The sequence below is a fragment of the Echiichthys vipera genome (genome assembly GCF_963691815.1).
Source record: "Echiichthys vipera genome assembly, chromosome: 21".
NCBI lineage: Eukaryota > Metazoa > Chordata > Actinopteri > Perciformes > Trachinidae > Echiichthys > Echiichthys vipera.
In genome coordinates this window covers 4,379,990-4,392,167 of record NC_139846.1, presented here as the reverse complement: position 1 = coordinate 4,392,167, position 12,178 = coordinate 4,379,990, and the positions used below count along the sequence as shown (strand labels likewise).

Sequence of the window (12,178 nt, the reverse complement as noted above, 5' to 3'; positions counted from 1 at the left end):
GAACATAAATAAAATCTGAGCTCTTGAGGACAAACTAACGCCCTGCAGCTTCTAGGCGCTCTAGATGTTCCCGTTGGCCGGCGAGGCGAGCTCGGCTATCTTGGTGTTCAGTTTCTGATTGGTCCAGTCCTTTGTGATGTCGTCCAAGTGGCTGTCAAAATCCACCAGCAGAGAGTGATCGCCCGACTCCAGCATCTGAGTGGCTATGGCCCGAGTCTCCTCCCACTGCCTCAGCATTATCCTTAACACATGAACGAGGACAGGGCAGGGTTAATGAGGTATAATGTGAGTAATAATAAGTGAAATAATTACACAAGTGTACGCTACATTGACATTAGTTTCATATCTGAAGGAACTGAAGCTGTTCTGTCCATGTATGCGTTCTTCAAAAACCACCAGAATCCACTGACAAAAACAGGGATTTGACCTCAGAACACAGGAGCTGCTGGGCGACCACTGCCTCCGTCTCTAAGTTAGTTGGTCCGTGTTTCCCGTACATAGACCAATGTAAATGGGCTTCTGACTACTCAAGATGCTTTCTCACTACTTGTCACATTCACTCATTCGCACAGACATCTACACCTAACCACATCTAATCTAACCATTCACACCACATTCACACACCCATACGCAGCGCAGGGAGCAATTCGGGGTTCAGTGTCTTGCCCAAGGACACTTCGACATGTGGACCACATCACCCTGTAAACTTCAAATGGAATCGTGATTATTCAGTTCCCAGAAACATTGAAGTTTAAATAAAAAAGACATATCTTTGCAATACCCACGAACATATAGTTATGTATTTTTGCATATTATGATCCAGATAGATCTGGATAATCTGTTGTCAGAGTCTGCACAGGGTAGAGGTCAGAGCCCCTGCCCCTCAAAAGGGCTCCGTATGGGGCTCCGTACGGCCCTGCACCACACATTGCTCCCTGCTCTGTGGGAAACACCGTTTGTGTTATATTGAGACTTTGGTGTTAGAAAGTGTGAGGAACTAACACAATCTTAAACAAACTAACCGACTGAAGCAGCAGTAGCTCAGCGACTCCCCCAGATTATTTCTCTCCTGTGAGGTAAAATGACTGGTCTGAGTCTGGTGGCTTTGAAGAGAGCATTGATGACAGCTTCAGTTCACCCCTCGTGACCACAAACAAAGCTGTGCGACGGGAAAATAAAGCTGTGCAAATACTCTTAAGAAAGCGTACACTTAAACTGATACATTTTTCCTGCTGCGGTATCAAGAAAGGTATCGAGTATCATTTTTTTATGCTAGTATTATATTAAAAGTTTAAATTTCTGATCTTGCGACAACCTTACCTCATGCAGCCCGCTTCAAAACAATTCCTTTAAGATGTGTAAGATTATATATTTATATGATCAATTAGAGACTTTTTGATCCACTATGGGGAAACGGAGATCACATGCAGCAACAAGTTATGTGCACGTCTCTACTCTTAATTCTTTATTTTTAGGTGCTTCATTTTTTGGTGATTCCACTCAGATTTTGTTGTTTTGGTACAAATTGAAACTACACACATAAAAACATCTGGATGGAAATCTGACTATCACATGTGATGTTCTAAAGAATTATTATGTGACTCCAACAAACTGCATCAGTGTACGTTTGAAGGTAGAACAGTGCTTAACACCGCAAATACCTTTACCTGTGATGGTACATGATGCTCAGGGTCTCTGCAATCTGCTGTTTTTCATTTTGTCTCCTTAAGCTGCTACTGTGTGTGTGTGTGTGTGTGTGTGTGTGTGTGTGTGTGTGTGTGTGTGTGTGTGTGTGTGTGTGTGTGTGTGTGTGTGTGTGTGTGTGTGTGTGTGTGTGTGTAAGCTTGTCGTTTTAAATATGTCTTTTAAAGGTCTAGCCTATTCTTTTTGATGCTTTTAAGGGATTGTACTGTAAATTTTGTTGTACTGGTACAATTACAATAGAGACATTTCAAGCCAATTCACTTCAATCACCAAAATGTGTTTGCACCATAAGAACATTAGTGACGGTGAAGAAAGAGCTGACATTTGGAAGTCTGTTTCTGTCTGTCATGACTCACGTGTGTTTGTCTTTAAGCATCCATCTTGAATCTTTGCGCTCGTACATCACGATGGGAGGAACCCGATAGTCTGCAGACATCTTACTGCCATCCAGCTGTGGAGCAAAACAGAGAAACACATTCAATACCTTTGGTAAACTGATGGATCCATTTATTTAATTAAAAATACATATTTTAAAAAGGCCCTGTTCTCGATATTTAGTATATATATATATATAATATAGTGGAGTAATGCCCGTGAAAAAATGTCAGTAAATAATAAAAATGAGAAAATACATTTAAACAAAAACAATAAATTAAATCTATTAATTAAAAATATAACAAATAAAATTAATACATTGAATTCATTAACTCACATAATAAACATAATAGATAGAAATAAATAAAAAATAGAAATACACATGATTAATTAAATCACTTAATTAAAAATATTTAAATATAAATAAATAATGTATGTAAATACATCACATTAATTAAATTAATTAAAAATATTACAAAATAAAATATAAATAAAAATATATATGCATTACATTAATTAATTTGCGATATTCATTTATAAAATGTAAAAAATTTCAAACAAGATTTCTTAAAACTGCAAACAAAGAAAAACACAAACTCAAGCGTATCTTAAACATACTAAACTGACTCATCACCGTACCGTTTCACCACAATCTTCAAGCCAACAGATAAAAGAGAAGGTGTTCAAATTCTTACCATTAACAAAACCGCGTTGTCAAACTGCTCAGAAATCTTATCGGCTATCTTCAGTGCACACGGAGTCGGGCTGTCGAGTTCAGAAGATGAATGTAGATTGAACAAAACGTTAGAAAGGTTTACATTTGACTGAAATAGTGAATTTACCGACAGACCCAAAGGTGAAGGTGAAATGAAAGGGGGGTTATGGTGAGGCAACAGCAGGAAGCTTACCTGCTATCTGATACGCAGGCGTTGGCTTGATAGTATCCCACAATCCTCTGCTGAGTCTGTGAACACCACACATCCACCTGAAACAAGAGAACGGACAAATTAAAAATTGGAATCTCTTCCTGCTGAGCCAAGATTTTGTCTCAATTTAGGCTGATACTCAGGTCCACAGAGATCTGTTTCTATAAATTCTGAAGAATGTTTTCAGCACCTTTTATTTTTATTTATGCTGCGAAAAATTAAGGCAGTTCTGGAGGAAAAAAAGTCCAGCCATGGATGGATTACCGAACGGGCCTACAGGGCAACAAATGCTTCTGAAAAGAAACATAAATAGATGGTAAATGGCCACGAACACACACACACACACAAAACAACTACTGTACAAACGACCCCAAATTACTGCAGAGATGCAAAATGAGCACGCAGAGATGCTAAAAGATTTAGAAAAATCAACCGAAATAGATGCAAAAATATAACAAATGCAAAACTATAAAAACAACCACAACAAAGTGCAAAACGGCTAAAAACAGATGCAACACAGCACAGAAAGATGACAAAATGACTAAAAACAGATGCAAAACAGCACAGAAAGATGACAAAATGACTAAAAACAGATGCAAAACAGCACAGAAAGATGACAAAATGACTAAAAACAGATGCAAAACAGCACAGAAAGATGACAAAATGACTAAAAACAGATGCAAAACAGCACAAAAAGACGATAAAATAACTAAAAACAGATGCAAAACAGCACAAATAGATGAAACGACACAAAATGACCACAGGGAGGTGCAAAACCGCTGAACGTAGACTGAGTTTGGGTGTCCAGTTCAGGGTGGGGGGCCTCTTCCATGATGGCCGGTGGCTGTTGAACTGTGTGACCTAACTTTGCACCGCACCTGTCGGCGGGTGGCCTCCCTACCTGCGTGACCTAACTTAGCACCGCACCTGTCGGCAGGTGTCCTCCCTACCTGTGTGACCTAGCTTTGCATCGCTCCTGTCGGCAAGTGTCCTCCCTACCTGTGTGACCTAACTTAGCACCGCACCTGTCGGCAGGTGTCCTCCCTACCTGTGTGACCTAACTTTGCACCGCACCTGTCGGCAGGTGTCCTCCCTACCTGTGTGACCTAACTTTGCACCGCACCTGTCCGCGGGTGGCCTCCCTACCTGTGTGACCTAACTTTGCATCGCTCCTGTCGGCAGGTGTCCTCCCTACCTGTGTGACCTAACTTTGCACCGCACCTGTCCGCGGGTGGCCTCCCTACCTGTGTGACCTAACTTTGCATCGCTCCTGTCGGCAGGTGTCCTCCCTACCTGTGTGACCTAACTTTGCACCGCATCTGTCGGTAGGTGTCCTCCCTACCTGCGTGACCTAACTTTGCACCGCACCTGTCGGCGGGTGGCCTCCCTACCTGTGTGACCTAACTTTGCACCACACCTGTCGCCGGGTGGCCTCCCTACCTGTGTGAGGGCCAGCTGAGTGATGGGAGCCAGAGGCAGGTGGGAGTGAAGCAGCGGGACACAGTCTGTGACACACACGGCGCCGCCTGCAGAGCCGGACGACAGCAGCAGCCCGTTGATGCTGCACCGTGGAAACAGGCAGGCGTGCAAGTACATCTTGACATAAGCCCGACAGGACAGCTCCACCTCGCCCATGATGAGGACTTCCTGAGAGGACACAGGAACACAGAAGCACTGTAAACTGCCTTCAAAAGACCAAGGCAGAGGCAAATACTTGCTGCTGTGTCCACACTTGTAAAAGATCAAAAGAGAGAGAACTAGGAAAAAGATCGCACAGGGTTCAGAGATGAAGGGGTTTGATTAGTGTTGTGTATTTATTTATTTATTCTTTCTTTATTTCACTTTTTTCATTCTATTTTTTTGCTTATTTTTTGTTTATTTAATTCATTCATTTTTAAATTCTGAATTAATTTGTATTTTGGATACTAAAAATATACCGATTAGTTTAGATTTGTTTATTTAATTAAATGAATATGCAAGAAATTATAATATATATGTGATAGGACTATGCGAAATAAATTGTATTTTGTAAGATACTTTAAAAAATGGTTGAAAAACACAAAATTAATTAATAAAAATAATAAATCTATAACAGATGAAGCTGAAGAAATATGGGGAAGTGTTCGGTTTAAATACGTGTAATATTTCTGGATGACCTTTTCTGCTGTCTTTTTTTACATGTTGAAAATAATTTAAAAATAAAATGCATTACGTGAACGACAAAGAGGATTTCACAAACATAAGAACCAGTTTTTATTTTCACCCTTAAATCAGTGAACATTCGCCCCAAGTGTGTTTTTAACTGGATGTAGCTCAATAAACCAGCTAGCCGCTTGCTAGCATTAGCATACTAGCAAACCAATGAGAGCTGTCTTACCTTAAGAGATAAAAGATAAAATAGTGTGTAAGTAAGCGTGTCCTCAACAAACAAATGCGCGCTTTCCGAAGTTCACAGATACCGGTCCATTTGGGTTTTCAAACCGCTTTTTAAGGTTTCAGAGAGCTGTAGAGGCTGATTGTTTCACTAGACAGCTAATATTAAAGCGTATGAATAGCTACTTCCGGCCCCGCCCACATGAGTCATATGTATTTATCTGATTGGCCGAGGCGTTGATCATTTGTAATCGAATTGGAGCAACGAGGTGTCAATCATTCATCCAGCCTTCTTCAGCTGCTGTGTAACGCTTGTGCTCTGCAGCAGAGCGCCCTCTGGCGGAGCGGATGAAGCCTGCAGCTCTGGAGGAGTGCAGGGATTTAAAATAGGAATTATATTTATAAAGAAGAGGAAAATGGTTGAAGAAATATGGAACGCCATTAAATTAATATTGAATAAAAGATTCCTACAAAATAAAGACATAGTAAGCAGATATAGTTATGCAAAAACAACAATGCAAGGAGATACTATAAAGCTGTGCAAATGCATCATGCGCAAGGTAATTGAAGGAGCAAAATAGAAATACTGTATATGAGGTAATAAATATAAACATACATGTGAATATAATTATATAAATTAGTCAGGATGGTTCAAGAATTGTTTTCAATTTAAAAAGGACATTTTTCAGGACTACATTTATATATTTCACTTTTATTCCCCAGTGCTACTTTATTTCAAAGCTTTTTATTTGTTATGGGGTTTTTTTTTCACTTTTATTATGCAGCGGTTCATATAGAAAACACAAAAACAAAACATTAGTGATAGACCAGCAACTACTCCGTTCTGAAAGGTACAATAACCGTTGGTCAAAAGGCGATAAAAGTGCTTCAGTGTGCCGTCAGGAAGAGCTGTCTAAAGCCGTGCAAATATTCTAAATAAAGCGTAAAAATGAACTGAGCCTGCTTTGGGTGGGTGGTCCTTATTTTTTTGAAAGTAAAAGGACCTGATATTTAAACTTGCAGTGCTTGACTAAATGTTACATTTACTCATACAGGAAAAATGTAATTTATGAAAACCTCAACAGTCTAATAGAAAAGCACAATAAAATACCACTTGTGGAAGACATGAAGAATATTGGTGTGTTGAACTTTTAAAATCACTTTAAACATTTTATACAGTCGCTGCTTTGTCACGTTTTGGGGGAAAGTCAGATTTAAATGAATTAGAAACGAAGGCAAAACATTTTATTAATGCATTAGATAAATGACAGAGCAGTGACTGTTGGTCTCTTATAGTGTAGTCTGGACCTACTCTATAAAGGGAGAGTGTTGACATAACGTGTTATAGTTTGACACCATTGATAAAATTGCAGTAAATTCAATCTGTCACGTCCTGTGAACGTTTCAGTGTCGATGAAATGGGCTTTTGCAGAACTTACGTTTGGAACAAAATAGAGCCTCGCCAGAAAGCGTGGGAGAAAGATATTGATATTCATGCATTTATGTTGATATTTGGGCCTCAGTCTTCACCGGTCACTCCTTGCATGTCCACATTTATGGATCAGGAGTTTTCCCTAGCCATGACAAACTACAGGTCTGATACACCCTCACAGCAGGTTTGAAAGGTCTGATAGGTGCATTTGAAACCTTAACAAAACCAGTAGAGTAAACAGAGGTCCATAAACACAACACTGACTGGATTCAGAGTTTACTCAAATCAAAGTAAATCTATTTTAATTTGGCAAGTCAATGCAGCAGCTTAGTTGGAAGCAGTCTTTGAAGAACCTCCAGCGTTGCAGTGCCTAAAACACAAATTGAAAGGAAATGAGTATTTGAAAGTCTGAATCATCTAATAAATTAAATACATACCATGACCATTGTTACTATGAACTGCAGTGGTGCTGTACCTGGAAGAAATCCAAGTTGGAGGAATGATAATGCTGACCTGAATTTGGTTCATCCTGCTTCACTCATCCATCTGGGATCGCTGCATAGCAAAGTGATTTCAGGAGGCTGGGCCTTATCAGAAATCCTTGCATATGATTGGATAAACCACTTGTCTGTCATCTTTAGTGCTGTGCTACTTCAACCACTCACATGGAAAACAACCCATGACGCTAATGAGTGATGCAGGGAAAAGCCAAACAGAACAGCAGACATGGTTTCCACCAACAAAAGCCTTCAGAGCCATTCTCTAGTTCTTTTAAAGAAGAAATATTCTCTAGATTGGACAACACAGATTAAACAGCAGCATCCATGTTGCCACCACAGTCGTTTCTCCGCTACCTCACATCTATAAAACCCCGCCCGCGGTCCTGATTGGCCTGACCACTTTTTGCAGACCCTGAAATCTTTTCTTCCACCCAAACTTTATTCAGAACATTTCGCTATCATCAAAAACATTACAGACGTATTCATAAGGCTCGATTGACAATACAAAAGGTACATTAAAAACTACTCAGTACATATAAACTAAAGTAAAAATATTTAATAGAATAGAATAGAATGACTTTAATGATCCCAGACTGGGAAATTATTTTGTAACAGCAGTAGTGGGTCAGCAAATAAACACTTTGTACATAACATTAAAAGAATCAAATATATACATAGTGTATATATACAGTGCACAGTGTGCTATAAACAATAATAATATATACAACAAAATATGAAAAATATACTATAACAATAATAATATATACAACAAAACAGTAGAGAGAGCAGAGTTCTCTGTCAGGCAGAGATGAGAGAGTTATTATAAAAAGTGATTTTTTTATAATAGGTTATTTAAACTTTTTTGAAAAAGCACAAAACATAGCAAGTTAAAGGAAATTGTTTTCGTTTTTTTTTCGAACATACAGCTCCCCTCAGTCAGGTCTCAGTCCTTTATACACAGTTAGTGTATCTTACAGTTAATTTAGTCCTGAATAGTGTGACATTACAAAAATAAAATTTAAAATCAAATATTACAATGTGGATGTTTTAGGGAAGATAACCATCTGCAAAGTTTTAATGGAAACAAAAATGAAATGCAACTTTAATAAAAAAAAAATTAAAAAGCCCTTTATCACAGGATGACGTGAAATTTCAAAATAAAAGTAGTGGGCTGTAGAAAAGGACGATACTTAATCAGTCCACAGGCACAACAGTCCTGTGACTGCCAATAACTATTAATAAAATTTAATAATATAAAAAATATATACATTTATATTAATAAATGACTATATGTAATGTGAAAGGTCAGTTCATTTTAAAGAAATCACAAAATGGAAACTGTAAATGTTAAAGCAGACAAATTGTGAGATGGTGCAGAGTTTGACCAGCAGACACGAGTTTGGATTAACAAAGTTTAGTTTAATAGCCTTTTAATGTTGATTTCATGATCCAATTTTAGAATTCAATAATCAATAATCATCTAGGCAACAATACATAAAAGTTATTTTGTCACTTTTTACTTCAATCTCAATGAGGCAAAGTTAATTAACCGGTTTATAATCATTCATTCATCTTCAACCGATTGTCCCTGTCGGGGTGCGGGAGGCTGGAGCCGATCAAGTTTTTTTAATTTAAATGGTAATAATTAAACATCAAAAAAGTCTTTGTGGCACACTGAAACCATTCTGGACAGAATTCTGGGACTTTTTGCAGCAGGATGGATCAAAACATGATGCGGTCTGCGTGTTATTTATTAAGGCAGTGGCTGTGAAGATGGAGATAGGTGTGTTTCTTTGTTAGAAGCTGCAGTTTCTTCCTCTTGAAGTCTGTGGGCTTCTTGTACAGTTCCATGACAATGGGGCCCAAGGCAAAACATTTAGTGCCGGTGAACCTCTTTTTAGGTTTGTAGTGCTTGAATTCAAAGAAGATAGCTGCTCCTTCTGGTAACTTCTCCACTTGTCTCTGGATCTCCACGTCTACACTGGAGTGAATGTAGGTGTCTTCCTTTCTGGAGGCCACAGGGGTGTCCTGCACTGGGTTCACATCTACACCGTTCAAATCTTTAACACCAATAGTCATGTATGGTAAGGCAATATACCAGTTTCTACCAATCTGGATCTGAATGATGAACACTGACATTTTACCTCAGGCAAAAGCACGCTAAAGACAAAGGCAACAGAATCTATAGGTTGTCTCGCTCCTGGTGTGTCTTTAAGGATTCCAAAAGGAAAAGAGACCACTTCATCAAGTTGCGTGTCATCAAAGCAGATGATGGCCGTTTGCTTTTTTCCTTCCCACAGCGAATGCAGATAGTTGGTGGTGATGGCCTGCAAATAAACATCACTTTAAAATGACATGGCATTGATCATCTTCTGATAAATGCTTTAAGATGGACATCCAATGAATGCCATAACTGCTAATGAATTAAGTGCCATATAGATACCTCAAGGTGTTGTCTTAGTTTAGTGTTCCCTGTTATGAAGTCAATCAGTACTCAACACTGCTGTTTCCGCTTCTCCTGTGCCTCTTCTACCATTTCCTGTAATTTCATAGAGCAAATATTAAAATTACACTAAGCGCAGTTAATTCCACATACTTAGATGGCTTTTTACTGACCTCTAGTCTTTTCATGCTCCCTTAGATCCATTGTCCTAAAAGTAAACATTTTAAAATTTAGTTATGTTTAGTAAATGCTTGATATAAATTAGGGAGACAAGATAGCATGTTTGATACTAATAACTAAATCACATACTAACCAACTCAGCCAGGTTGATTGTGCATGGCCTCTTTAAGTCACTGTGCTCCCTGATGACGTGATCATCCTGTGTTAGCTTCTGTTGGCCACATTTATCAGTGACGTGCAGCCAGGGGAGACAGGTGAGGCTGTGCCTCCCCTGTCATTATGAGAGGAAAAAGAAACGAAATAATAAAATAACACAAGTATTAATATTTATCCTCTGGACTATGATTTTGGTGTGGTTCTTAATGTATTGTGACCGTTTTTATAGTAAAAATGGCAGAAAATTCTGTATTTCCTATTTAAATAAACGGAGTCTCTTCGGAGATGAGAGGTGAGGCACGGACAGCCGAGCCTCCCTCCAGATTGCGCAATCACTCACAAACTGTATTGAGCGCGTGCCCTCTGCGCGTGCTTGTTCCCATTTCTGTTTATGTTTCCAATATGATGGTTGAGGACACTTTTATGTAATAAAAGTATACGTCTTCTTTTCCATGGTGTTCAGTAATGTATTTTACGTATGTGTGTAATATTTACATCTTATTGATAAGACATAAATCCACAGGGGAGATGCCTGGCTTGAGGCAGGCAGTACCTCTGCCTCAAGGCAGGCGGCGATAGTGAGCAGCCTGATAGCCTGCATCCAGCCAGGTCAAGGTGAACTCTGACCTGTGTGCAAAAAGTAAACACAAGAAGTGTGCTGTGCGACGCTGTAGAGCTTAGCGACAAGCTGTCATTTCTCCCACTGAAAATGGAGGATTTATTTCTAAACTAAGACATTTTTCAAAGCTGGACTTTCAGTCAAAGGGAGAAGTCATTTACAGTAAAGGTCAGATATACTGCAATATACAGTTGCACTGGTGTTTTAAAATGGTTTTCAGCATCCTATTCTCTCCTCCTATCCTGTTGGCATCCTACTGTATGTTTGTAAATCTGACTTGTGAGTCAGTGCCTCCCCAACCCCAACCCTCACTGCACGTCACTGACATTTATAATATAATGAACTTTTAGTAATGTCATGATAATTTACATTACTACCACTATTGAAAATTGTAAAAAAAAAAAAAACACATTAGTTTCTTAAACAAATAATGTCTCAAACCTTTCCATTTTTGTCCTCCCCTTGGCTTGTCATCTCCTCCTGGACATTAAAAACAGCTGTGTCTTTTTGAGGAAAGTATTCATTTTTTACCATGTCAAACTGTTAGAAATCAATCAGTTATGGTGATTAACATACATAGCCTTTTATAATATTGGACCCTTAATTCACCTCTCTTTCGTTTTAGTCTAAAGACTGGTGGAAGAAGACCATGCAGCATGCTTTCTGCCTCCTTGGAAAAATGGGCAAACCTTCTGCCATGTCTGTAGAACAAACAAATATAAATATGATACAGACAAAAACAGACACAGACCCCTCCAGCTGCAGGTTTTCCACTAGCACTGCACACCACCATCTCCATAGAGCTGGCATGTCATCCTAAAGGAAGAACATTGCCACAAATACAAAGTGCATGTTTGTATTTTTCTATGTTGTACGGTAACCTCATGATTCCAGAGAGATATTATTTCTGTTTGATAATGTCTCCTTACAACAGTGAAGTCAAATGGTGCATCCATATACGGGTTAAAGAGAAATATGCCGAGGCTGGCTTGTCTTTTCATCATTGTGGTGCTCATGGTTTTCATTAGCACTGGCAGTTTAATAAGCCTCTAGCACACAACAATCTCAGCGCAGGAAAATCCCTTACACATCTCACAGGTTGCAAAAAACTTTATCAAAAATGTATTTGCCACAGAGTGACAGCACTATCCTCAAATTCCCGCGTATCAAAGATTGCTAGTTAGCTTGTAGTTAGCAACATTATCAACATAGCAAAGCGTACGTTGGTTTTAAACGTCTCCATTACCTTCATCATGTTCAGCCGTGACAGCGAGTATCCTCAAATTTCGCCTACTTTCTGATCTCATACGTCACTTCCGTCAAGCCAGGGGATTGTGTCAAGTGAGGGACTTCTGTCAAGTGAGGGACTTGTGTCAAGTGAGGGGCTTGTGCTCCGGGTCTGCAGCTGGATGCTACCCCAGAAATCCCTTCTGGCTCCCACAGTTAAAAACAAACAAACAGTCTTAACAT

General features: G+C 39.1%; 1 protein-coding gene and 1 long non-coding RNA gene across 2 annotated transcripts; both read right to left on the bottom strand.

The window, feature by feature from the left end:
* Window positions 1–46: 46 nt before the first annotated feature.
* emc9 (ER membrane protein complex subunit 9) lies at window positions 47–5,521 on the bottom strand. Its single transcript, XM_083936621.1, has 6 exons — window positions 5,383–5,521; window positions 4,446–4,652; window positions 2,988–3,064; window positions 2,775–2,844; window positions 2,061–2,155; window positions 47–241 (listed from the first exon to the last, which is right to left on the bottom strand). The coding sequence occupies exons 2-6, from the start codon at window positions 4,638–4,640 to the stop codon at window positions 61–63; spliced, it is 618 nt and encodes a 205-aa protein (XP_083792747.1). The 5' UTR covers window positions 4,641–4,652; window positions 5,383–5,521; the 3' UTR covers window positions 47–60.
* Window positions 5,522–8,570: 3,049 nt separating this feature from the next.
* Window positions 8,571–10,458, bottom strand: LOC310963670. The gene is made up of 4 exons (XR_014593699.1): window positions 10,067–10,458; window positions 9,927–9,961; window positions 9,754–9,849; window positions 8,571–9,637 (listed from the first exon to the last, which is right to left on the bottom strand). It is a non-coding gene; the product is annotated as an uncharacterized lncRNA (long non-coding RNA).
* Window positions 10,459–12,178: the final 1,720 nt, after the last annotated feature.

Excerpts from the sequence above, each read along its gene's own strand:
- emc9 (XM_083936621.1), bottom strand. The coding sequence starts at position 4,640 with ATGGGCGAGGTGGAGCTGTCCTGTCGGGCTTATGTCAAGATGTACTTG. Across the intron at positions 3,065-4,445 it reads CTCAGCTGGCCCTCACACAG|GTGGATGTGTGGTGTTCACA; the intron begins GTAGGGAGGCCA and ends CTCTTGTTTCAG. Across the intron at positions 2,156-2,774 it reads ACAACGCGGTTTTGTTAATG|CTGGATGGCAGTAAGATGTC; the intron begins GTAAGAATTTGA and ends TTTGCTCCACAG.